Source organism: Dermacentor variabilis, chromosome 6 (genome assembly GCF_050947875.1).
Source record: "Dermacentor variabilis isolate Ectoservices chromosome 6, ASM5094787v1, whole genome shotgun sequence".
Lineage (NCBI taxonomy): Eukaryota > Metazoa > Arthropoda > Arachnida > Ixodida > Ixodidae > Dermacentor > Dermacentor variabilis.
Genome location: NC_134573.1, coordinates 148,995,566 through 149,023,194, shown reverse-complemented (window position 1 = coordinate 149,023,194; position 27,629 = coordinate 148,995,566). Strand labels below are relative to the sequence as shown.

Genomic DNA, 27,629 nt, shown 5'->3' with positions numbered 1-27,629 from the left:
TTGTTTTCAAAAGTATTTGGAGCTTTTTCTCAGCAAGCGATGTGAAATACTGGCAAACGTGCAATGACCAATACATCACTTTACACTTGTTTTCCAGTATTCTGCAATCTTGATTGAATGTCGGTGAGAAGGGGCCATGAACCACTTTCTATCGAATTGGAGAAAGGGTCGCAAAAAGTACTTCAATGCATTCAGCAAAAGCGGAGTTATTGGCAATCAAACACGACCTCTACTGTTCTCCCGTTCCTCCTTCAATGTCTTGCACTGCGAAGGCCATGGCGCAGTGGGACGAGCCCACGCTTCCTAAATGTCAACGTGCCATGCAGTTCAAGTTTCATTTTGGATGTTAGACGCCACAACTTCGTCCTGAGCGAGCCACGCTGCGCTTAGCCAGTGGACTCGTGGCAGCGGCCACAGTATCTACGCCACTTAGCTGACCGCAGCTTGATATTGCCTATCGGCCAATAGCAGCTATATTTCATTCGTATTGTCTTTAACGAAGCTGCTCCAAAACGCATGTCCAGTGCACCAAAACTGACAATTTGGACTCCAGACCTTCTCCAAAGTGCAAGATTTGCTGCTGCTAGAGTTGTTCCAAAGCTTCCTTGGCCGCTTACAGCCCTGCACTTGGTCTTCATGCGGAAAATCATGGCAGCGAAGGTGCAGGAAATTTGCCTGGGGTGTCCATATAATTGCTGTCATAATACAACGCTTGTGTGCTGTGCACTGGGTGCACGATGAAGAACCCCAGGTGGTCAAAATTACCATAATTATTAGAGTCTAGGCCGATAGTTCTTTTTTTTTTTCATGTAATCATATGCCAAACTCTAGGGTTGTCTTAGATTCAAGGATTTTAAAAAACGTACCAGGTTGTAATTTAATATGGTAAATATGGTGCATAGCTAGCGTCATCAAGAAAAGTAGGTATTGCAGTCACTATTAGCCACGCCAGTAGCCAACTGAAGTACACGAGCGACATTGCTATTTTGACCTGCATTGTATCGGCATGCGCCGGGGCGTTATCGTAATGACACGAAGCAGGCGATGCCACTATAGTGCCACTTTCAGATGAAAAGTTGTGCTAGCCGCAGAGGCATCGTCAAACGTTCAAGCCAGGCAGGACTTCAGCATCGATGAGAAAAACATCCATCTTTGGAACATACAATGGGAGACGCTTTTTGCGTGTGCCGCAACGAGGAGATGACAGTGATAAGAAAAATAAGCGCACGATAACAGAGAGAAGCCGTTCACCGAGATCACGCCATGTTTCGATGCGTACGAGTTGTGCCGCACTTACTGTGCATGCATGGGCGTGTGGATGCGAGCTTGCGCGCGTCCGCAAGCGTGCGTGCGGTCTGGGCTATAGCGACGAGGCTAGCGCCGATAACGTAGAGTGAGCTCAGCATATTCATATTAAATGAATGCCATTTTCATTTTGTGAACGCTGTCCTCACTTTTTTGTTTGGCCTGCATACGAGGTGAGTTTTTAAAATTTTTTCTGCCTTCAGACATTCGGGGGTCAGCTTAGAATTGGCGCCGGTCTAGATTCGAGTAAATATGGTAATCCAAAGTCCCACAGTGCGCCGTGCCTCACAATCAAATTGTGGTTTTCGCACGGAAAGCCACAGAACCTAATCTTCAATTGTCAATGACTTAAAGGGGCCCAGAGCCACCCCTCAGGCTTGGCGAAATAACCGTCTGCGTGTAGCATACACTGCTGTGAACATCTCAGCCAAGTTTTGCTGTCGTACTTGGTGTGTGGAGCCCACAAGCGGAGTGCAAGGTCGTCTTTCTCTCAAACACTCGCAGCAGAAACCTGCTCCCTATTCTCTTTTGGACGCTTTATTTTGTAGTAAATTCCCTTACACGGCTGCTATTGGTAGCAGTGGTCTACTACGTAGCATAGATACCACAGCCGCCGCGGGGTGCCGCCACGATTCCACTTGCTAAGTGCACTGCTGCTCGCTGAGGACCACATTTGGCTTGGGTTAGCGCCTCGTAGGCACCAAAATCTGAAGTCGTATCGTTGATTGATGTTTAATGGCGCAAGGGCCAGGTATGGCCACAGAGCGCCATGTCCTTGGTGGTGAGTTCACAGTGTAATTATGAGTTCTATGAAATTGGTGTGACGTGGCTGTAAAGGGGCCTTAAAAATAGTAGCTCTAATGTGCGTAAAATCTGTATAGTAAGATTATGGCGATGACGTATGACGTGTGCTATGAACATTAAGATGCATTTAAGAAAAATAATACGATGTGTAAAAATATATCAGGTTATAAAATATGCTAGAGCACTACTGCCTCCTTAGAGCCCTTGAAAGTAGTATCGTCTACATTAGCATCCAAAATTACATTTGAACCGCGCGGCACGGCACGGTGACATATACAAGGTGCAGCGTTGTGAGCATGCCCCACTCCGCCGTAGCCTTTGCAGTGCAAGGCATTGAAGAATGAACGGGAGCACAGCGGCGACCGTGTTTGATTGCCAATGACTCCACTTCTGCGAACGCATTGAAGTGCTTGTGGCTAAGTATTTCTGAAATAGCCTATTTTCACTTCAAATGCCTTTCTCCACTTCGATAGAAAGTCGTTCGGGCCCCTTTAAGGGTTTTGTGACTGGTCTTTTATTGTCTTTACACATGGTTGGGATTTCTGTGCACGAAATACTGTGAAATATTGATGTAGACATACAGACTTGCGCTGTTCTTCATTTCGTCTTTTCTGTTTGATGTTGCAGAGTTGGCAGTGACCACGGTAGTGTCAAAAGGCCACGGCTGGACCCAGCTAAGTTGGCCAATGGAAGTACCCCTCTAAGGTGAGTTATGAGATAATACAGCACTTCACCCCTATCCTTTTGTGGCGGACATTTATAATACGAGGAAGTGTCATGTATCCGCTGCACTAAGTGTAACCTGCTGTATGAACCAAAATATAGTTCCGAGATTTTTAATTACGATGAGAGCTTTGAACGGCGCAATCTAAGTCTGCGTATGTTGAGTGCATCGACAAGTGCGCATAGAAAAAAAAAGAAGAAAAGGCAGAAAATTGCCAATGCAAAGTTGCATGGGAAGTATGGGACAAGACAGTGTTGACATGTGTCAGCTTGTGAAGATGTGTGCTGAAAAATGGGCATAAATGAAAAGATGTGCATGACAAAATCTGCTTTGAAATTTGCTCATGGCGCACCCTTAAAAATTTTGGTGTACCTTTAAGGTATAATTTTGCTGCCAAACAGTAGCTGTCATCAACCTTGTGCATGTTTTTTTTTTTTTTTGCAATGTCACTTATCTATTCGAACACCATGCCCGTCCTGGCGTCCTGTAGCGCTCTTGACAAGAAAGGACCATGTGCACAGTGTTGTTAAAAAAAAATAGAGTGATATGGATTGTTAAAACATATGGTCCCATGTCTATTTAAAGTAAGCTTACTTGCCCTGGCAGCACATTTTGATGTACTGTATTTGCTCGAATCTAATGCACATTTTTTTTTTTCCTACGGGTCCTAAAGTTGCGTGCACGTTAGAATCGAGTACGACGGTAAATCTGCGTGACCATATCGCCATTGGCATCTCAATATGGCCTACTCACACGTGCTTCGAGTCTAGCTGCCGTAGCTTCTTCCACGTGCTTAGGTTAATGCACCATTCTTCTTCCTAGCCTTCCCGTTTTGTGCATTTACTCTGTCAGCATGGAAGTGCCAGCTGCAAAGACATGCCGAGTTCATCGCAATGCCGCAATTAAAAAAAAGTGATCACGTGTTGGATGGAAATCTAGTCGCATCACGGGCATTCCGAGTTCCCAAAACTTGCATGCGGGACTGGTGCAAACAGAAGCTTTCTACTCTGGCAGCTGCTACGTACAGTGCGGCCGCGCGGCCCCTATCTTGAAAGCCATGTGTGATGGAGACGGGCTACGCATCTAGGTGCACTGCACCGTGATCTCATCGCGGTACTGTAAAGTACTTTCTTTTCTTTCTTTTAGGTCACGGCAAGCAGGTATGTGTTAGAATCGAGTAAATATGGTATCTTGTGTCCAGAGTGGTTTTTTAAAATGGGATGTACTTGTTTGATGCACCATTTTCAGATTGTTTGATGCACCATTTTCTCGTTGCATGTCAACAACAGGAGCACGCCAGAGACTAGTGGTTTGTTGGACCCGAACAGCAGCGATCACGTAGTGGTGTTGACACAATTGCGTGAGCAGGTCTCCTCCCTGCAGAAGCAGCTGAGCCTCAAGGACCAGCAGCTGCTTGCCAAGGACAAGCAGGTCAGACACCGTTTCCTTCTGTTTCCATCATCATTACCGCACTCCTCCCCCACCCCACCCCTCTTGTTGGTATCGGTGAGCTTAAGCGTAGCGAATAAAAGTTCTTTCACACAGAAATGCTTCTAAAAAATCCAGAACATAAATTTTCAGTGCAAAGGACCTGGGTGTTGGGCTGCTGAGCACGAGGTCGCGGGATCGAATCCCGGCCACGGCGGCCGCATTTCGATGGGGGCGAAATGCGAAAACACCCGTGTGCTTAGATTTAGGTGCACGTTAAAGAACCACAGGTGGTCAAAATTTCCGGAGTCCTCCACTACGGCGTGCCTCATAATCAGAAAGTGGATTTGGCACGTAAAACCCCAAATATTATTATTATTAAAGGACCTGCGCAATATTTCAGCAAACATCAAGTTTCTTGATATACAGTAGAACCTAGTTCATATCTTTTGAAAAAAAAAAGTGAGAAAAAACATAACATCCGAAGTAAAAAGAAAATTAAACAGACTCGACTCTTGTTGGCATCTAGGTAATGCGAAACGTCGCACGAATCATTGCAGCATGAAACGCCGACGCGCATAGACTTGGTGGTGCTCCAGCGGCCCGAGAGGTGTTTTGTTGTTTTCGTATTGCGTCGTGTTGTAAGAGAGCGATGGGAAACCAGAACGAAATCGAGCTGGTTGGTGATGCCGGATGCTGCCAAAGCGAAACACCAGGTATGGCTACATCGCGCCGCCTACAGCAGGGAATGGTGGCATGTTTGGATTGTCGCCTACTGAAAGCGTGCAGTACACTACCAATGGCACTGCACACCACCATGTGCTGCCAAACAGATCGGTGAAGTTGCAGTACAGTTGAACGCTTTTCTAACGATACCAGTTTTAACAATATATCAGTTATAACAAGCTGCTGCACTGTCAACTTTGGTGTGTTTTCCATGATGAAATAACCCGCTTACTACAATGCCCCGATGCCGCATTATCGGTTACAGCGATGAAGTCTGGCTGCTCGGTGACCAAAACGAAAGGTAGTGAAATGTGAAATTCTTCAAGAGAAAAAATGAAAACGAGAAACGAGCCGTTCAACGATGGCCCCAATAGCCGCTGTGCACTCACTTTCCAGCCTTCTCCGCGTGCCTCTTTCTCATCGCCCTTCCATCCCTTTGAATACAAATGGGCTTTGCCCATAGCTCTATGCCACGCCACCCTCTGAAGCACGAATGAACTGCGCCAACTGCGCTGCCCCCAGATTGCTCTCTGGCTCTTCATTCAGCACAGTTCCATAGAATAAAGAATCTGCTTTGGCAGTTCTGCAAACAGCGTAGCTCGCGTTCGTCTTTGTTGGTTGTGCGGAAATCGTTCCTGGTTACGTGTTTTCTCAGCCTCGTTTGGCTCGCCACCGAAACGGAAGATGGCCGAACCAGCCCCTGATCATCGGCAGTGCACAACGTTGCCGGTGAAAAGAAAGGACACGGCTATAAATTTTGAAACTAAGTGCTTCTAACTGATGAGGCAATCGTCGCGAATGTGCTTGCATCGGATAGCGGCAGCGATGACACGGTAGGGCAGGCTGCCTCAATGTTGTCCTCACTGGAGGCCCTGCAGATGATTCAGTTCCTCCGGTGCTTCGTTTTCGTGAGGCACCTACCGCCACGCTATGTGGAGCACCTGGATGCCTTGGAGAAGAATGTCTGCAAGTTTCGCGTAAAGCATACAATGCTGACGGAGATAGGGTTTTCTTGTGCAAGCCACTGAGAAGTACGTGGCGAGATGCTGGTGGTGATCTCGCCTCTGTGTTTGTTCTGGACTTCTCAAGCTGTCAGGTTGCCGCGGCAACTATCTCGCATTTTTTTAAAAGGGCTCATTTGGGGCCACCCTAGCGATGCCTCTGCGGAGTTCGCATATCACTTGCAACCCGTGAACCCTCTTTGCAGTTCCTTTAGCAGTGCCATTCTTTAACACCAACAGCCGCGGCTTGTTGCATGTGATTGGAGGAGCACCCAGGAAGCAGTTAAACGAGTGAACACAATCGGCAGCCGGATGGAGGAAGGTGGTGGAGAGGGGCACTGGCCACCCTGCCATTATAGTTTTCTGACAACAGCTTTACCATCCCCCTATTTTGATTTTTTCATGCAACCCAGTTATAACTGTTCTCGATTATAAAAATGGAATTTTCGCAGCACTTTAATACTGTTTTAAGTGGGTTCGACTGTGTTAGTTTTCCGTGCTCTCTGATTAGATACTGTCACCAGATATTGCTACCAGCGTTGTTCATGCTGTACACTTCACCAGTAACACAGCAAACCACAAACGACAAGAAGATTGCGGACATACTAAAACATCGCTAAAATACTCTATTGCTGGGATCATACTATGAGTGGACGACTGCACAACGAAGTGCAGTTGAACATCGCGATAGCGAAATCGGCGAGGAACGTGAAAAAAATTTGCTTTTGCGAGAACTTCGTTGTTGCGAAATGAGACTGCACACATAGCTAATGCGTTGCGGAACGAAGCTTTACTATCAGAATTCCATTAGCCTACCTTGGCAAGCTTTGCCGCATTGCCAACGACCGCATTGCCAACAGTACATAGTGCGGTGCATGCGTCGATCATCAGTGGCAGCACTGCTGTGGGGCGGTATTCTCAGTCAATTTCTTTTGGAGATACAATCACTATTGCGAGATTTTGCGTAACTCGGCACGGGACGCAGTGCAATAGTGCTCCACGCAAGCAGTAGCATTTCTCCAGCGCACGCTCTCGCCCATAGACGCTGATGCGTCCGGTGCCGAACACGAAAGTGATAGTGTTTCGTATACCCGAAGGCAATCTAGATTAATCTAGATCTAGAGATTAACGCCCCCTTAGTGCAAATCTACGTCCGGTGCCGAATCCACACAGGGTGCCTGTCTGATGGCTCTGAAACGGCGCTCTTGAAGCAAGGGATGTATATTTCCGGATCGCTTAATCACGGCCACATTCCACATCGATGGGACGGGGGTTTCCTTGTCTTTCATGCATTCTGCTCACCGAGGCGCACACTAAGCACTGCGCTAGATGTGCAAAAGCTGTTGTCACATGTCGGTAGCAACATGCGGGCGACTTCGAAAGGGCGATCATCAAACAAGATGGCCACACTGACGTGTTTCCGGTGCAAGCGATCGCTCCCGGCACTTGGTTGTTTTTATAAGCAGGAGTGGCGGTACCCACGGAACTGTAATGTGGGTGTCATTTACGAAATTGTAGTGCAAAGCAATCGCATTTGAGCATATCTTGGAGCGTGCTAGCCTTGCGCAGGTAGGTAATATGCTGGGTTACATTCTGGCAAATTTAATTGATGCAGGATTGTAGTACAGTGACATTTCGTTGTCGAGAGGTACGGAATGCATTGAATCCTATAGGCGTTCACCGAGGATATGAAAATATTTCATTGTCGCGAGAATTTCATTGTCACGAGGTTTTGTTATTGCAGGCTTCGACTGTATTACAGTGGTGTAGCAATGCACAGGTTTCCCATCAAACTAGCTCACAAAACAGGAGAGCTCAGATGGCATAGTAGATGGCGCGCTAGCATGCGTCACAGGTCTGAGCACTCATGAGATCGTCACCGTTTACGAGCATGCATCCGGCGTCGCTGAGCACAAAGTACTCCTCGAAATCACAATCGTGACTGGTCATGAGATGTGAGCTTATAACTGAACAATCATTGTGTGCTGGAGCAAACGAGTTTCTTTATCATGATTACCAGATCAATAGTAACTAATTAAGCGGAAGAAATAGAGCACATAGAATTTTGTGTCAGTATTGTTTTAAAACCCATACAAGGAGCTTCAGTGCAATGCTTTACAGTGAAATCTTTGTAATTGTGATTTCACGGGACCAGAAAAAATGGCTGAATTAACCAAATGTCAAATTATAGAGGGTATCAAGAAAAAAGTTAATAAATACTTGATATGCCAATCTGCCTTTACTTACTGAAGAAATTCGTACCTCTCGCTTTTATTTCACACAACATCAGCGCAGAAGCAGCAATTCCTTTCATCTCGTGACTGATTAGCACTTGCGGAGGTGAGAACCTTGCGAATTCCTTCACAGTGCAGCCAGTTTCACCGTGGCAAAAGACCAAGGTCTGCATCTGAGCGGACTTGCTTTCTGCTGCGTGGACAACCCGGTTATTCTTTCGGCCAGTAGGCTGGTCAGCAACTGATTGTCTGTCAATCACGCTGTAGCCGTGGCTTTAAATGCCAGCACGTGGGCCACGGTAGAATCATCCTTGAGAGCTTCAGCCGCGTTTATGGTGTTGCACGATGTGTTGGAATGATGCAAAATGGAACCACTGCGGTCGTTATCAGTACAGTCATGGGTTTTGCATGGTTGCCATCATGAATGGCAACCATGCAGTTTTGAAGGCACGCAGCCAACCGTGCACTGAGCCAGACAAAACAGCTGTTTGCCGCAATCGTGCTGTTGTCAACACGATCGATCGATGATGGCGGCTATGCAGTTCTGAAGGCATGTGTGGCCATCGTGGTGCTATGTGGGGCGTGAGTGCAAAAACACACAAATAGACAAGACGCGTTAGGCGTTTCTGCAGTTTCTGTACAATTTCCCACTGATGACTCTCGGGATGCGGACTCTGCCGCTTTGTTTAAATTGGCTACTAGTGCCACTTTTGCTCTTTTGCGCCACAAATTGGCGATGCTTTGTGTTGTTCATATTGACGGGTGGGCAGCCAAATACGTCTTGACAAGAGTTTGATCAACATTTAATAATGCTTATGCTTGCCTAGACAAAAGGAAAAGTCTGTATTCTCCGAATTAACAAGGGTTGAATTAACTCTTTCAGGGTCAATGACTTAAAATATACGGTGCCGCGAACGAGTCCAAAATGTTTGATGCCATATATTTGCGGCATCGTCTGTACGTTTAGAAAGCTCGCCAAATTCCTAACTTTTTCTTTCCTGGCATGTGCTGCTACCGCGTGGGAATTTTTCTCACACCTCCCTCTTTTGCTTTTCGTTGCGTGGTTTGTTTTAGATCTAGTTCGTTTGATCCGGCGCATATATACAGTCGCCGACCGATTTTCCGGACTCCGAAAATTCGGACATGCCCGATTATTCGGTCAGCTTCGCGGCACCGCCATTCTCCCCGTAGACTATAATGTATAACAACTGCCGAAAGTTCGGACACCTTGCAACCTCTCGTCTGATTTTTCGGACACTCCTTGAGCCAACTCGATCGAGGGCATCATGCACCGGCCCTGACCGGCGCATAGTTAGACTTACTGAACGCCATTTTTGTTTTGAACGGAGCCTCCTTGCTGCCCCACGAAGTGGCACTACTGGAAATCCCCGCTCATCATCATTGTTTCTGCCTGGTTTGATAGAGTGGCCGTACAGCAGTTCTGGTTTCAGCTTGGCAAGCCATGTCAAGACAATCCAGCAGCTGATTTGTTTGTTTCGCGCACGACGCTGCGAGCAGGCCACGTTTTTCGTTTGTGCGACTGGTGTCGGCACGGTGGTGTTTGCTTTGTGGGCTGTGTCGAGGTTTCAGTGAACCAACGCGGCGTACGGAAACATCGCATCAAGTGTCTAATGGCGCCGACAGTGCCCGCGCAGACTGCGCTGGGAAATTCCGGCAAGTGGGTGCCGGGAGGCCTAGGATTTGTCGCCTTCCGATGTGCTCCCTACTGACGCGGAAAATGTTCTGCCGAGACCTGCGCAGTGGTTGCATTGCGATTCGGGACACCGTCTCATTTGACAGTTTCACAGGTGCTGACATTGCTGTACTGACATGCACAGAACTCGACGACGGCGAGATCATTCGTCAGGTTTCTGCTGCACCGCCGGACGATGACTCCGAGTCGGAAGATGACGCACCGTGTGCTACGCTGCCGTCGCATGCGGAGCGTGCACAAGCAGTGACTGTACTTTCAGCCGCCTATAGTGACCGTACGACCCTCTCCGAGATTCAGGCTTATCTGATTGCGCGTAAACGGAACAACGTGCAACTGCGCACTCACGATTTCTTCAAGCCTACTGCCGAGCCCGAATAAGTGCGTGGAAATAAAGGATTTAATTTTTTTTCTTAATCTGCTTTTTCGGACACCTGTTTATTCGGACATTTCCGCAGTCCCCGTCAGGTCCGAATAAACGGTCGGCGACTGTATAGGTACTATAGCTCGCGCATTGGCACATGGGCGAGCGGGCGGCGGTTAGTTTTTGTTTTGTTCCACAGGCGATTTCGGCTTCTTGCGCTCGCAAAACTCATGGCTATCTCGTTACTAATCACTCATAGGGCGACCACTTGTTACTCACTCATTTATTGCTCACGGGAGTGCGCATACGAAGGATGCCGCCGTGCATGCATTTCCTTTTCTTCTTTTGGAGACTCACAAAATCTAATTGCCTCTGGTTGGCGGTAAGATGAAGATTACTGGAAGTTTGTCACACATTTCACTTTTCTGATGTGCACACAACCATAGTTTTCTTGAGTGCGCTCACCTACGCAGTTCGATTACATTATTTATTTATTTATTTACAAATACTGCAGCCCGGAAGGGCTTTTGCAGGACTGGGTGAATACAAGATGTGAGAAAGAAAATCACCATACAAAAGAAGCATATGTGAGTAACATGACTAAGGGGAGCACTCAATGGCACCCCCAAATTCTCTATGTGGTAAACAACGGATGGAACCAGGGGGGTCATTCCAGAGTTCAATTTTCCGAGGAAAAAAACTATTTAAAAGTGTTGGTACGAGCAAAAAAGACTGATAAGTTTAAGTCATTGCTGTTTCTCGTGATTAGGGGCTTTGCACGGGTCAGATGTGTGTTAGGGGAAGCATAATGTGGAGAGTAAAATAGAGTGTAGAAGTTTCAGACGAAAATATTAGTGTAGGAACAGGAACATTTGACACTTGCAAAATATTCTCGTGTGCGCATTTTCTAAGCCTTCAACGATGTGTATAAGGACGCATCAAATTTTTCATTCTTATAAGTTTATTCTGTTTTTTATTGTTGTTATTCATGAATAAACTACATATATACTAACGCAAAATATCTTTTTCTCACTTTACGATCGCCCTAGAAAAGTTATGGTAAATTTTTTTCAAACAGGTCCCTTTGACGAATTTAAATCTGCAATTTAAAAAAATCCACCCTGAAAGGGTTAATGAAGTCATACTGTTCCTTGCTTATACTTTCAATGCTTCAGTGCTTGGATGAAGCTGCCTAATCTTCTTTTGGGCCAAACACTTCCCTTTTCTTGGTTTCAGATTGCAGAGCTCAAGGCTCACATGTCTTCGGATGAACGCAATCATCGATCAAAGCTGCAGGCAGAGCAGAAGAAGCACTCGGAAGTGGTCCAAGACCTCACGGTGGGAACTCTTTGTTGGCGTGTTTTGCTTTTTACGACTTTCCTAGTCGAGCAGCTTGCAACTGTAAATAAAGTGCCATTACCAATCTCGATCTAAGCATGACATGTGGTCTATTCATTGGCACAAAAAAGAAAAATAAGCTGTTATGCACCTTATTTGTCTTCCTGGGAGCATTTGCACCTTTTGATGATAAAAAAATCTGTTCTCTGGAATGCATTTTCTGGTGCTTCAAGGTTTAGATTGATGAAGGCTTACCATAAGGCATTCTAGAGTTGAGTGCTTTCGGTTTTTATTTTTTCAAACTTTGTCCTTGCCGTTTTCAGTTTGTTCCCACCTAAAAATTCTTCCCCCCACCTCTCAGTGAATATACATATTTTTTTTTAGTTTCACAGGTTCCTTTCTATAAATAATTTCTCACATTGAGCTTACCGGTGTTTGTTTCCTTGGTGAACATTTGATAACTAACTGCTGTTGCTAAAACGTGTTGTATGATTGCACATCCTGCTGTTCAACATCATAGTTGCATGCAGTATGCAGAATCAAAAAACATTTTACAAGGACTCCCCAGATAAGTACCTGCTTCCTGCTTTTCATTTTCGTCGTAGTGACAGGCAAAACAGATGTGAATAAGAAAAGAATAGAGATTGCTTGGGCGGCAGGTGATTTTGAGCTCTCCAGGCTCCCTGCATAGGAGCACTGGTAGATTTGCAGCTGTTATCTGAATTCGGATTTTTTTTTAATCCTTTCTTTTTCTCTTTTTTTTACCAGTTTAAATGGAACATGCTGAACCCGTGGCATAATTTTTTATATGTTACATTAAGGCGTGTGTTGTGAATTGAAGGTTGTACTCTTCCTTTATAACCTTGTACACCTTGACTTTTTTGCAAGGGTGAAAGGTACTTCAAGGGGCCATAAGGGACACCAAAGAGAAAAATAATTTCAGTTTATTAATAAGCTTTTGTTCTACAATACCTAGAAAGCCAATCTTGCCTTAAGAAGAGGCTTTGTAAGCTGAAAACTACACTAAAATGCAAGACTTCATAATGCTTCCTTCTTATACAATACCAAGAAAGCCACTCTTCAGGGTGTCTACCAAAGGGGAACACCTGGAAAACCGGGAATTCTCAGGGAAAACTCAGGGACTTTGTGCTTCTATCAGAGAAAATTAGCTGTAACTTTATTGAAAGGGAACGAAAGTTGTGTTAATGCTAGCTTCAGTAACAGAGGAATCGCAACTAATCGTCATTGGCGCCGTGTCATCAGCACGATGTATTGCCAGAGAAGTTAACGACCAATTTTCCAGACGCCCGATTTTTCGGACATGCCCGATAATTCGCGCGGCATCGCGGCACCACCACGTACTCCATATATTCAATGTATATTGCCCTGACTGCAGGTCTCAAATGGCATTAATCAAAGCTGGTGCCACCGCTGCCATTTTGATTATCTCGCCGCTTCGAACCGGCACTCTCGCACGCAGATCCGCTGACAGTCGTAGCCACCACCGCGGCAACGTTAGGCCTAGCTGCTTCTACGTTCGCTATTAAGCTTCTTGCCGTGCGGTGCCGTGTTTTTCATTGAAAGAATTCGCCGCTGTCAGCAATGGCACCGACTTCGGCTTTAGAATCCTCGCGACTGGCTTCGAAGCTCGCAGAGCACAGCGCGTTGCGTAATGCCAGTCTCCGAAAGTTAGCTTCGCCTCAGTAAAAAGTGTTAGGCGGCGAAGCATAACAAGCGTGGAAGGGGCAATTGTCACGGGACACAGTATATATTCCTTAATTATATAACTATACACGCGTGCACCCCCGTCTCCTGTCACAGCACGAGCACTGATATGCCTAATAAGTGTACTGGCAGGCCTTCAGAGCTTTTTTGGACGTGCCTGTGGCAATTTTTTCCCTTAAAGGCAGTTAAAGACATGCATTCCTTTTTTCGGACTGCCCGATTTTTCGGACGTTATTGCAGCCCATAGGGAGTCCGAAAATGGGACGTTGACTGTACAACAGCCCAAGAGGATGCTTCACATCATCCGTGGGGTGAAAGCGTGGCAGAAGCAGGATGAAAACAGAAAGGACCGACACACTGAGGAATTAACGGGAAAGAAAGCGTGCCGCCGCCTCTTTGAAGGAGCTTGAGCTCAAAAAACAAGGTGTTGGCGGACACTGAGATGCAGGTGTCCCTCATCCAAACCAAAGTAAACTCTTTAAAGCAGTGAAATCCAACATTGAGATGTTGTATACGGGCTGAGAGTATGTCAGGACAGTTGAGGTTGACTTCCCAGCTGCTGAGAGAAAATCTTAGTTGTGACAAAGTTCAGGCTTCATACCGATGAGCTTGCCATCAGTTGATAGAAATAGCTCATATTCAAAAATATTTACTTATGTATGCATCTCCTTTTCATTCGTATTTGAAAATGTTCGACTTAATTTGGAATGGGTTTTACCATTTTTTAGCTGTGCATTTTACTAACACCTTCCTTCTGTTTTCTTTTTTAAGTAAAATAGATATTACCCCTTGCTATTCAAACTGAATTAAGTCATTTTTTGTTTAAACATGCTTACTAGAAAGTGACAGCATCGGGCAACATGCTGTCAGCCTGTCTTGACATAAAACATAGTTCTGGCTCATTCAGGGAATTTTGCAAAGGTGCTCAGGGAAAACCTGGCAAACTCAGGGAATTTGGAAATGTCAACTTGGTAGACACCCTGCTCTTACCTTAAGAAGAGGCTTTATAAGCTGAAAACTGAACTTAAATGCGAGACTGTTCATGACGCTGCCTTCTAGCTCCTGCCCCGGCTAGCCCTGATGTCAGAGATTTTATCAGTGCTCGGGCCTAGTTAAAATTTTACTGGTAAATATGGATTGAATTCTGTTCTAAAAGCACCAAAACTAAAATTAGTGAGCTTAAAGAGCCTATTTCAAGCTGCAATCATGCAAAAACAAGAAAGTGAATTCGTGACGTCACAATAACGTACTCCTGTGGCACCGACGTGAAATTTTGACCTTCACTTTCTATTCTAGTAATGAACTGTAATAATGTAATGTAATACTGGGAGCTGGTTTCACAAGTTTCAGTTTAACAGTTGCACTCTCCCATGCTTTAATGGAAGCAGGGCCTTTTAGGGCAAAGTGGTTTTGAACTGAACTCTGTTTGCAGTTATTTCCACGCACTGCAGAGTTAAAGTGGCGGCAAGTGACAGTCAGATTTTGTATTGCATGCTTGCAAGTAAAACTTGCCTGTGTGTTTGAGTGAGAACTAACATGTTTTTATAGCCGGCAAGTCTATAGCCAATCGTCTGCCATTGTGGGTTAATTAGTGCATACCTGATCCACGTTCCCTGCCAACTACATAATAACAAGGTTTTACTGTACTTAGTTTCCTACGAAAAATTACTAGAGGGCTAGTGTCTATGGAAGTTGCAAGTATGATGGTTCAACCAGCAGTGGAATGATGATGTACATGGATCTGCGTAAACATTGTCCTCCTGGCATTGAATGGCCATGTGACTTCATAAATTGGTTATTCTTTACAAATTATCCTGTTATAAATGCAACAATTCACAGTGACTATGCATGCGCACTTATTGCCTTCATGTGTTGAAAAATGATGTCTTTGGAAATGTAGAAAGATAAAATGCAATGAGTGGTGCCAAAAACATCTGAAGCCACAAGCGCTAAGAGCGCTAAACTCTAAGATTAAACAAACCCATGTACTAACAATCATTCCCATGGTAGCTGCACAATTGCAGCGCCAGAGTCGTCCCCTCTAGTAATTTTGATAGGAAACTCTAACGTACAGAGTGCTTGCACATCTAGCAGTAGTGGAGTAGTTCAAACACATTTCAACCCCTTTTTGCTGGCGATGCTCAAGTGTCAGTTTGTGTACACTTATTTCAGAACAAGCTGCTGACACTGCAGAAACAGATTGCAGCCAAGGCCAAGAGCAATCGAAAGAACACAATGGCGACAGACAGCCCGTCTTCCCTGATCACATGACGGAAGTCTCCCACATTTTGTCTCCCACTTTCTTTTCCCAGCTTAACTGGAAAAAGTGGGTCATTATTCAATTTCTTCACCATCGCTCATCTTTGCCATTTTATTTTCCTTCCCCCCTCCCCTCCCCCCAGCCCTTTAAAAGCAGGCAATATCATCTCATCTCTGTTTCTTCCTTTGTTTTTTTTTTTAATTTTTAAGATTTGTAGCAGTTGTGCGGGATTTTGTTATGAATGATGTGCAACCCACATTTAGTTAGGTGCTGGTTCTCGAGTCATGTCCCAAGGTGATTGAAATGGCAGTGGAGTACTTTGATGTTTCACAGCCCAGCTCATGGAGCAAAAGTCTTCAGCTGCAGAATCTCGGCACTAGCTTTTACAATCGTGGGCCAGTTGCTTCCAGTCTTGTCCGGTGCGAGAACAGGTGGTCTTTTCTTTATTACCCCTCCCCCCCCCCCCCCCATGTGTACATCTGCTTATTTCCTGTAGACATGGTAAATGCATGCAGACTAGGCAAGTAGTCACATGTACACGTCCAAGGTCGCCACCGGCCATGCATGACACATTTGGCATGTGCTACATCACTTTGTGAATGCGTTTGCCACCAAAGGCACAAATTAACTATCAAAAAGTATTCTATTGCCTCGCAATAACGTGCATGCCTGCACGTTTAGTGCGGACCGAAGGGCAACCTAATGAAATTCACATGGTGGCTCCACAGATCTAGCGTACGTACTGTTGCATTCTTATCTGCGGCCGAGACTTATAAGTGACACTGATGATCCATGACAGATGGACACTCTTAAATTTTGCGTAGATGGTGAACAGTAAAAAGATACACTAATAATGGTTGCTGCTGCATTTTTCTATGTAGTTGGGAATAGTTGTGCCTGGTTTATTAGTGTGGTGAGTGACAACTGCACTGGATGATGGTGACTTGTAGGGTTGCTGTTGTTTCAGTCTTGGATCGTCTTGCATTTCTTGCCTAAGTAGTGAATGGGAGATGCCCTGTACTGGTCTTGTGGTAGAATGTTTTCAGTGGTTCTGGTCTGTAATTACATTTTCCGCTGAGGTTTTCGGTGGCAGTTAGGCCTGGACACTTGATTTCGGGCCACCACTAAATTAAGAACGTGCAAGTTATGTACTGCTTTTTATCCATTTATTCTGGAAGGGAGGGGGCCAAGAAAGTTTGTGTGTGTTAAGGAGAGTATAGTACGTACTCCATTGCCATATTGAGATGCTATCGTTTGGGTTTTCATGGTGGCAAGTCAACGTGTGGTGATTTCTTTAGCGCAATTCAGCGCCATACTGCCACAATACTGGCAAGCTGTAGGTTTTTAGTCGCTCGTGTGGAGCCCTCAGGCCCACTTCATCTTGCTGTTGTTTTAGTGGAAAGTCCACGTTTACACACACAGACAAGAATCAGTTTGCATGAAATGATAATTTCGTAATGTGTTTTTCTCTCAGAAGCATTGAGATCTCTATTGAGAGAACCCAGAGTTCGCCTGGTGATTTTAGTTTTTTTTACAAAGTCTCTTTTTTTAAGTGTGTACTGTCAGCCTACAGGCTTACTTGTAGAAGACGTGTCAAAATCATTTCCATTCTTGTATCGTATATCTTGTGGAACCTCTTTGTTAAAATGTGTTTTGCTTGAAGCAGGCTGGTGGGAGTGGAATTGAGTGATTTGGAAATGTCGTGGTATTAGTACTTTTCAGTAGGCACAGTGGAGTACCCAAGTGTTTCTCTCAAAGAGCACTGTTGCGACGCCTTGGTGATGCCACAAATATTGACAAGAGCTTTTGTGACAGTGCTGGTTGAAGCAATTCTGAGTAATCCTGTATGCCTGCTGAAGAAAAAAATGCCACTGGAAAGGCATAAGAATTGGTTTGTGCAAGCATTACGTGTGTCAGCATGTGCCATGGATTGTGCTACTTGGTTGTGTCGTGCAACTGTGAGTGGAAGTCTGCTTCAGCAGTCATTTTGCAAAGTTTGTTTGCAACATTGTACATTCTAAAAATGGTAAAAACAATAAATTTATTCAGCAAGACTGGCTTGTGTGCTCTTTCGTGGAAGCATGTTCATTGCATTTCCTTTGCAAACTGGTATACATTAGTAGCTAAAATGGAAATTGCCTTTAGCAGTTCAAGGCAACCCTAAAAATATGGTATACAAACAGCTTCCAGTATCCAGTATTCCCAGATAAGCTATTTGTAAACAAAAGGAGTGCTGCAAAATTGGGTAAAAAAGTGTTAGTGGAGTCTTCCTTGAGACCTGGTACTGTGAACCATGGGTCGGAAAATAATTTTTAAGGGTTGACACTTTCGACTCATTTTATTGCAAAGAAAAACTGAAGTGTGAGCTCTAGGGTAATGTCCATAGTGCCCACTTAAGAATTTAAAGTTTTCATGGGGTGATTTGCTTGGAGCGCAGTAATCTTTCCTTGCGCAAGAAGCGGCACTGATAATGATAATGAAGTTTCTGCATGCACAACACTTGGTAAAGTTAGGGTTACACCGAAAATTTTGCTGGTAGCTCCACCACTTCTTCGTGAGTGCAAATTCTATAGTGTCTCTCATTTCAGAAGCTTTGCCATTACAGGCTGTTAATAGCTGCAACTTCACTGTGATATCAATTGTACAGATGCTCCAGTCATGCCGTTGGTGCATCCATACTGTTTGGGGGTTCACAGCACATGTGCGGCCTTGTAGTATGTGTCAGAAGTCGCATGATCTGCTTAAAGTATGAGGGCAACAATAAGGGTGAGCCGAGAAGGCAGGTGCCTTAGGGGCGCAGCGCCTTCCCGTTCACCCAGTGTTGGTAGTCTCGTGATCTGCCGAGTTTCGGAAACGTGGCACAATGAAATGGTGAAAGGAGTGGCAGCATGGAACGCTCTCTTTGAGTCAAGCAGAAGATGTACTCCCTACTGCCGGCACTTGTCACATCAGAATCGTGGCGACTAGTGAACTTAGTTTGCGTCTTTCCTTGGCCACGTGACACCAGGCATGTTTAGTGTGTAAGAGAAGCTTACTGCAATTTGTACTGCCCATGAAACTGCAAGGCTTACTTCATATTCTAATACCTTGCTAATGCTGTCGATTCATCGCTATTGGCAAAAGAATTCGACCCACCTCGTGACTATAGGGTGGTGCTTCTAAAGGGCACAAGGTTGCAACTTAAAAATCATCGCCAACATAGCTTTATTCCGATTGGGGCAGATTGAAAAAAAATCGCTCTTGCACCAAGCCTTAAGTGCACATAGGGAAACTCCGGTCATCAAAATAAATCTGAAGTTGCCCATTATGGTATACTTGATAGACTCCGAGTTCCTTTAAAACAATAAGCACCATACAATTGATGTGTAAGCAATTTTGTGGCCGGTTTAATAGCATCGGCGATGCAGACAGTAGAAGTTTTCACGGTTCTATTTCTGAACCAGTTCACAGAAGGGCAGTGACACTTCTGTACTCCTGCATAATGCGAGCCCAGAAGTGCAAGAAAAACTGCGAACTGAACCTGCACAGAGAATGCATCATGGGAAATGGATGGCAACGTACAAGTGCCATCACGCATCACATGTGTAATGAAGATGGAAGTGCTAACCAAGTTCGGTAAGTGCAGGGATAAGCCTGCCACCAAAGGTGTCCAAAACTAATGAAGTAGGCTAAGGAAAAGGCTGCTGTAACACAGCTTACACAGCCCTCGGCCCACTGTTGCAAAGGCAACATGGTACACTGACAAGAGCAAGCTTGTGTAATCTAATACAGAAGGCAGAGCTGTTTACCTTTTCAGGAGCCAATTCTGTTAATTGAAAACTTGGTTGCACTGCATTCCTTGCATGTACAGGATCTTAAAAAGCATGCAGCTGTAAAATGAATGAGTTTTACATTCTTTAGTGAGTTTTGTCAAGTTTACACAATGTGAACTCCATGTGAAAACACCACTGGAACATCAAGCAAGTGAACATCAACTATTTCATGTCCAGCAGGCTTGAAAAGCACTGATCCAGCCACATGAAAATTATGCCTGGTGCAAAACAATGAAGTTAAACCGCTACATGCAAGGCCCCACTGACACCTGGCAAGAACAACCGTCTACCTTCCTACTCGTTTTACTATAATGTTTTGCTCATGTTATTCAACCTTGCAGAACAGTGCCAATCAGAAGTGTTTCAAGATGCATGCGACACATTTTAAATATCATTACTTTCATCAATGCTTTTGTTGTTGATGCTCTATCTTGGTGTACACATTAACGTACACAGCACCTGAAAGGGTTCAAGAATAACCCACAGACATATGGGTAATGCCAGATACGATACTGAATTAGGGATTTAATAAGCAATGAGCTCTGGAGGTTTCATGGTCTACATGTCATTACTGGATTGAAGCTACCAGTTCAGTAACCTAGATGTGGTGTTTCTAAACATCTGGTGCCCGTAACGAGTTCTAAAAGAGCTATGTGCCAATGCTCAGATATGTGTGTGTTGCATATCAGTTATGTTTTGTAGCAGTTTGCCATTTCAACTGCTACATTATCTTTTCTTGTTAGCGGTAATGTGGGACGTAATTGGAGGTAGTGGTTCGAAACGTGTGTTCAGTTTGCGATTAGTTTTGCCTTGCACGAGTAGCCTTGGCCATGCCAACATCAAAAAATGGGGAAGTGCCGCAGGTGGGGAACGATTCCACAACCATGCAAAGGTTGTGGGATCGTTCCCCACCTGCAGCAAGTTGTTTCTTCATCCAGTTTGATTTCCATTAATTTATCGTTTCTTTCCTTCATTTACTAAGAACAAGTAATTTCCCCTATGTTGTCCTTGGTGTCAGTGTTTGTTCGCTTCTTATGGTATGACTATAGCAGGCTTGGAACTCCAAAGCTCAGGGAATGTCCCACTCAATCCCTGAAGCCTCAGAGCTACAAGAATTCTGTGGAAGCCATACTTTGCAACTAAACACGGACTGCCCATAAGCATAGTGGCCCTGAAAGCTCCTTACAAACATAAAACTTTAAACTTGAAGGCCCCTGGACAATAAGTGAAGATGATTTAGTAACCAGCTTCTTGATGATAAGTTGACCCACTTTTGTTATAAAGCCGGGAAATTGCATCTCTAGACTTGCATGGCTGGCCTGAAGTGATTACATGTTGCAATCCGTGTTCCACAGAGATGCTCTTTTGCAGTGTGTGCTGATATTGTGAATGACACTTGTGTGCTGTACCCTCAGAGTAGGGATTAGTAGGAAACGGCTGCATGCCATAAATCCGCTAGAAAGTGAGCTTGGGGCTGGTGCTACCAGCAGCAACTGGGGAATGTTGGAACAGGGAAAACAAGTTGTGTTCCCGCTGTCTTGTTCCAACGTAACCTGAGCAACGTGGGCCACCATCTGGCAGTTCTATTTTTAGCAGCTGGGATTGTGTTCACAGGACGTTGTAATGCTAACGGAGGACCACTTATGTTAAATGGACCAACTGCTAGACTGTTAACATTTCTGCTTGATATAGTTGGATCGAAACCGGAAAAGTGAATACAGTTCAACTGGTTGCATTCTTGGAGCCAGAACATCTGAGCTTTCTGTATCTTTCCAAAAAGATTAAGCATGCATGTTGGTTTGCTTTTATATCCATACAAGTATGTTATGCACTTGTCCAAGCTAAGATTTGCTTGTGTTCCATTCAGAATCTGCACGTACAGCTGATGATAATTAAAATTTGTGACTGGCAAATTCGCAACTCCCCAATAAAATGTTAAAGCTGCACATTTTCACGCTCCTAAGCCTAGTAGAAAGGTTGTTTCACAAGCTTCTCTAGGTACCAAAAAAGCGTGTTGCAACTTGCATAACAGATAAAACTGCTTGCTGTGTAGCCTTTGAAGAGCATAGGGAGACAGACTTGTAAATGCCATTTTACCAAAATTGTGGACTGTATGGAAAAAAGAAAACACTTCAATGTAGTGCTGCGCCTGCATTGTCTGAAAATATAACATGGCTGAATAGGTGCAGAAATGATAAAGCTATATAGCTTATGCTTTCAGGTGGCCTACAAAATGCTCTGTACATATTTGCCAATTGTTTGGCATTACTTTTCTTGAGGCTTATCTTGTTACACATGCTGCTGTTAAATGTCCGAGCGTGACTTGTTCCTTCCAAAATTGAATAGACAGTCTGAACATCAAGGACAGAATACCAGTAATGATCGTTACCAATACTTTGACACATCTGCTTTTGATGGAAGATGAAGACTCGGTAGTGGCGAAGGATGGCAGCAACATGGGACAACTAATTATTTTGTTACATTTCATAGCACTGTATCGGCTCGCCTAATCCTATCTCAACTTTCTGCATCAAATTAAACTTGATTCTTTATTTAAAGGACAAAACTTTGCTTGTTTCTACCATTTTGCAATACAATATATTCGTGCAACAATTTCGGGACATGCTCCGGATGGTAGACAGTCCCTTTAAACCAATTCACACACTATTAAAATATTCCACAAATATACGTTTAGCTCAGTCATTTAGAAGAAGTGTTATCAGCTTATACTATATTTAAAGCCCAGAATTTTCTACTGGAGGGTGAATGACTTGCCTTAATGTTCCAATATGACAAGGCATTGAGCAAGTTTGCGGCCACCGTAATGAAAAATGTTGAAGGGATACTATAGGAACACGAAATATGTTTAGGTTATTAAATTATGCTTTGCACATTTCATTATTGTTTATATCGTGTAATAGGCTAATATTAGGAGAGAAAATAAAGGTCGAAATTAAATTTTTAGAAAGTTTGTACCGAAACCGCCAGTGCTTGTGCTTCACTGCAGTGTCAAGGGTTTTAAAAGTATTTTCTCGTATTTCAGCCATTATGGCGCAGTAGGGGTTCTTCTTTCTTCAGCCAAGTTCTATCTTTGGCTCCATTAGAATAAAGCATAGTCCATTTTTACCAATAAAAGAATTATCTAGGCCCAAGCAGACGCAGTTAAAATCTGCAACATCATGGCAAGTTGGTGTAGAAGAAGAAGAAGAAGTTTATTTACCACATAAGTACACTGATATATACAATGCGGTAGGGATGGCAGGATAAAAGCTGCATAACGGCAGCTTGACTAGTCCCACCTCCCCATGAACAACAGGCAGCAACATGACAAGATATTCGTAGTACATTCTTGTGGCAAGGTCAATATATCCATATTCACAGACACATATATATACACACATTTATACATTATATATATATACATACACATATGCACATACGCATACATGTATGCATGAAAACCAGAAATGACAACTTAGAAATAGCAAAGAAATACTTTTCAACCGACAAACCAAAAAGTTAATTATTCACAGAAATTTTTGCAGTAATGTGCTCTTGGATATATGGCGTATGTTTACATCATTTAGACTATATTTGTTAAGTGTAGAGGGAAGACAGTAGGAGAGTGCTTGAAGGCCATAGTTAGTCCGAGGGCACGGGACTTCCCAGTGTTCCGTATATCGATTTAGGCGAAAAGAAGGATTCCGCTGCAAGTTCGCGATGTTTATGATATGATTAGTACCCTTAACCATGTCACGTTTAAAAGAACACATAAGTTGATACTCATAAAGGCGGTCTACACGTAAAATCTTGAACTTCCGGAATATGTCACGCGTATGTCCATTGTAAGGTAAGTCTGAAATAGCACGTAAGGCATTCTTTTGAACTGAAACTAAATTACCTAATGATTTCTTAGTACTATTTGACCAGACCAGGTTACAATAGCGCAGGTGAGAAGCAAATAGTGCGTTATAAACCATAAGTTTCTGTGGTATTGGTAGTAGCCTATGGCATCTGCGCAACATACCTAACGCTTTACTAAGTTTATTTCGTAAGTAATCGGTGTGGTGGTCCCATAGCATCAATTCATGGAAGATAACACCCAATGTTTTTGCTGTAGCAGAAAGTTCTATTTTTGTGTCATTGAGTGTGAGGCATTGGGTTAGATCATAAGGCGTGGACTTCGCTCTAAAGAGGACCGCTTTTGTCTTGGAGCAGTTTAACTGGAGAGAATTTTTTACAGACCAGTTATATATCTTGTGAAGTATTTCATTTGCAAAATTGATGAGTTGATCCTCCTTAGTTCCTGAGAAGAATAAACTAGTATCATCTGCGTAAATAATATAGGTAATCGAAACATCAATATTAACAATGTCATTTATGTAAATGATAAATAGAAGTGGTCCCAATATGCTACCTTGAGGCACGCCTTGCTTAATAAGTTTAAACGAAGATAATTTTCTATTTATTGATACGCATTGCTTTCTATTGGTTATGTAACTTCTAATTAAATCTAAAACTATTCCGCGTGTACCATAACAATTCAATTTTTCTAATAGTGTTCCATGGTTAATTCTGTCAAAGGCCTTTGAGAAATCTAGGAATACTCCCAATGTTAGTTTCCTCGCCTCTATATTTTTCAAAATTAGTTCCTTTTGTTTAAGAAGAGCCGTTTCAGTCGAGCAGCCTGACCTGAAGCCATATTGACATGGTGTTAAAACAGAATACTTGTTAAAAAATGCAGTCATCCTAAGGAGAATAATTTTTTCTAAACCTTTTGAAAACAGTGGTAGAATTGAGATTGGTCTATAGTTGCTTAAGTTTTCCCTTTCTCCGCCTTTGTAAACCACAGCTACCCTTGCGATTTTCATCTGTTGAGGAAAAATGCCAGAGGTTAGGGAGATGTTGTAAATGTGAGTGAGGCAAGGGGTGAGCAGGTCAATAACAAAAAGAATTGGTTGTATTTTTAATCCATGCACATCCTCACTTTTAGATCGCCTAAAATTTTTGAACACATTTAAAACCTCAGTGTCATCAGTCTCATCAATATACAAAGAATGTGTAAGGGGACTGGGCAAATACATCAAGGCATCTTGATCATAAGTGCTTTCAACTAGAGAGGCAAAGTAATCATTAAATTTATTAGGGACTTGAATGCAGCTTTCCCACAAATCTTTTGTTCTTGCACCTCATTTTAGCCCAACATGCTTGTCCTTACACTAAGAGATTCAGAGGCGGCATGGTATTTTTATTTTAGAAGTGCAATTTAACAGTTCAATCTATCTTTTTCTTCGTAGTTTAAGCATGGATGAAATACCGACGGTGGTTAACAAAGGAGCATTACACATGCTTTTGTGAAACTGGCTTTATGCGTGACACAGCAATAACTAGCCTCATATACAGCCTCATAACCACCACACTGGAGTTGTAACGGTACGACATTTTACTTGCTCGAAAAATACAGGATCAATAAGCCATTATATTTACTAAACACTTTACTTGCATGGTCTACAAAACTCCTTTTATTGTGCTAGATTTTGAAATTTCTACAGTTGCGCGTTGAACCTGTAATTGCTGCTCAATCCAGGAGTCAAATGCAATCCTTGACATTTGCGACAGGAGAAAATGGGGCACTTCTATTACCTTATATCCCACATGCCGCAACTGACGCAACTTCATGATCTCGATGCCCAAAAGCTTGTTAGTATTAGTGCAGTACGACCCTGGCCCGTGCACCACCACAGCACAAGCAACTTTTGTGCCACTTTTGCATGGTCTCCATACACCACTGGCAAGCTGCAACTCGCATTTTGACGGTTTCAACTTTCCTTCCTGTTCAACACAAAGCAAAATGTCAGGGTAGTGATGGTGCGGAAGAGTACGCTTGATAGTGCACACGTCACCGAACTGGGTCTGCAGGCGATTTACAACTTCCAGAGTAACTTGCTCTGTGTAGACCAATCCTTTTGTTCCTTCATCAATGTCACGCCCCACGATATGGCGCTCCGTCTGTAAGCTCTTGAGTACGTGCAGGCTCAGAAATGGTCCGGTGTACTGGGGGAGTTCAATCTGCACAGAGCTCTGAAGTGCCTCCGCATGGAAGCTAACGTCCTTGTGTTTGCAACTCCCATGCATACGATCGTCATTCATTGCCACAAGCAGCAAGTCCGCAGAGTATATGCCAAGAACTGCCAGATACCACAGTGCTGACACAAATGTGTGATGGTGAAGTTCAATTTCTGCCTTCCTATGTAGGCTCGACAGCTCATGTAATACAGATTTGTAATCAAACCCTGCAGGGTTATGGTTGAACAGCGCTACAGCTTTCAGTGTCCTTGTGATTTCCTTCAACCGAACAGTTGTTATCTCTGCCATTAAGTGCTGCAAGGCAGTGTCCAGGAGAACAGGGTGGTAGTTCTTGAGTGCAGTTGCCAGTGCCATTACATGCGCCACTGTGGCTGGCGCCCACTTGGCTACAGCAGGCTCGCAGGCTATCAGAGCCTTATCCCAAACAGATGTGTCATGAGCAGCCCGGCTGTAACGAAGTGACTTTGCTACTGCTCCAATCAAGATACTGTCCGCTTCCACTACATTTTCTTCAAACGATTTCACGATCCGTGCCATAAGCCGTTTGTCTTCGATTACTTCCTGAGACTTGAAGAAGCTTTGACACACCAATCCAATTTCAGCAACACTGAGCACGTCAAAAGATGACAGAAGCCTTCCCTCAATGGCGGGCTTGATTTTTCGAACCATCCGCCGCTGCAGGTTCGTGAAGTATAAGTACTGAATCAATTCTCGGGGCGTTAGTTTGGTGATCGAGCGCCCAACAATATTAAGCATGGTTCTGTTGTACTTTGAGATCCTGCTGAGCCGCAGATGATAGAAACAGTCAGCCAGCAGAAGCTGGCGATGTTTGTCCCATAGAGAACACCGTGCGCTACACTCATTGTCAAGCGCGTTCCACAGCTGCTTAAAATGTGGAGTTGTGGTCGACTCCGTCTGTGGCCACAAGCAAAGACCTGCAAGAGCACACTTTAAGCCATCGTTGGATACGGCAGGCAAGCTGGCAACGACAGTCTCTATAATCGGTTTGTGCTCTTTATTTTCGATACACGAGCTACGCTCGTCCGTGTGCACGGAAAGCTCGACGAAACGACGTACGGAGTCGTCTACCGTAGGGAGAGAAGCTCTAAGTAATTTGTGCACGCTGTCGCTGTTTGGCGGCGTCATCACACTGTGCTTCAGGTCGGGCTGCCTCTCCAGAACTTCGTGAAAATACTCGTTCTCGAGCTCGCGATGAATTTTCCCGTGGAGCGCTCGCCGAAAGATCCAAAACTGGCACATCCGGTGCATCGCGGTCGCGAGCTGCGGAGTGTTAAACTTTGTGACATGCATCAGGCATCTCAGAACATGACCACGGTGCTTGAAAGTTCTATCACGTTCGCACACATTTGGTCATCGCATAAGTTTTAAAGGCTGCGATCCCAGCCGACGTTTGGAGCCAATCCGCCAATCTGGCGGATGGTCTGAGCTGCGTGATTGCGCCCATGCGGATTCGGATATGGATTGAGGCTTACACAAAAATACAATCCAGCGAAAGGCCCATTCCAGCAACTTAGTCATCGCTAGGGTGTATATTATCTAGTACACTTTAGTGATTGCTTTTGATAATGGAGAAAAGAAACAAAATAGCAAGGGGTTCAAATAAAGCTTTCAAAATAGAAGAGGCACTGACGTCACGTTTTTTGAAGCCGGAAGTGCAGCCACATGGTGTGCAGCCATGTTGGTGTGCCATCTCCCTTTACACCTCCAATCAGCTCGGCGGAGCTTACAGGAGCGAGCCCGGGGCGCGAGCTTTGAATTTGCGCTGCTACGAGCCGCCAGAAGTGAGTGCTGCTGACGCGTGTCAAAACAAAGCCTACGAAACTTCTGTAACAGTTTTAGTGAAGCCGACACGCTCCTGTGTTTTTCCGTGGCACGAAGACGACGAAGGCCCGCACTGTGATGACTTGAGTGTGTCTGCTGCTGGCTGACACTCACACAGCCAAAACACAACGTTCAAGCTTACACACCACACTCCGAAGTCGGCTTGTCTCGCGAACAGAACGTGCTGCGAGAAAGACACGGGCCGAAAAATCTCATCTCACTTTTTTGAGGCCGAGAGCAGCAGCAAGAACTTCATGAGCGCGTGTCA

The 27,629-nt window shown here is 44.3% G+C and overlaps 2 protein-coding genes across 4 annotated transcripts in view; one reads left to right on the top strand and one right to left on the bottom strand.

The window, feature by feature from the left end:
- LOC142585458 (uncharacterized) overlaps nt 1–17,674 on the top strand; it is a 55,042-nt gene extending 37,368 nt beyond the window's left edge. For all 3 annotated transcript variants that reach the window (XM_075696234.1, XM_075696233.1, XM_075696232.1), the window contains 4 exons: nt 2,737–2,814; nt 4,123–4,264; nt 11,534–11,635; nt 15,533–17,674. In XM_075696234.1, the coding sequence (XP_075552349.1) occupies nt 2,737–2,814; nt 4,123–4,264; nt 11,534–11,635; nt 15,533–15,631 (421 nt within the window). In that variant the 3' untranslated portion in view covers nt 15,632–17,674. The remainder of the gene's footprint in view (nt 1–2,736; nt 2,815–4,122; nt 4,265–11,533; nt 11,636–15,532) is intronic.
- A 7,001-nt stretch (nt 17,675–24,675) lies between these two features.
- Nucleotides 24,676–27,008, bottom strand: LOC142585453 (FAST kinase domain-containing protein 5, mitochondrial-like). Its single transcript, XM_075696227.1, has one exon. It carries the CDS (start codon nt 26,828–26,830, stop codon nt 24,941–24,943), a length of 1,890 nt encoding a protein of 629 aa, XP_075552342.1. The 5' UTR covers nt 26,831–27,008; the 3' UTR covers nt 24,676–24,940.
- Between the last annotated feature and the right edge of the window lie 621 nt (nt 27,009–27,629).

Bases quoted from the DNA above. Each gene is read 5' to 3' on its own strand.
- LOC142585453 (XM_075696227.1), bottom strand. From the start codon at position 26,830: ATGCATGTCACAAAGTTTAACACTCCGCAGCTCGCGACCGCGATGCAC.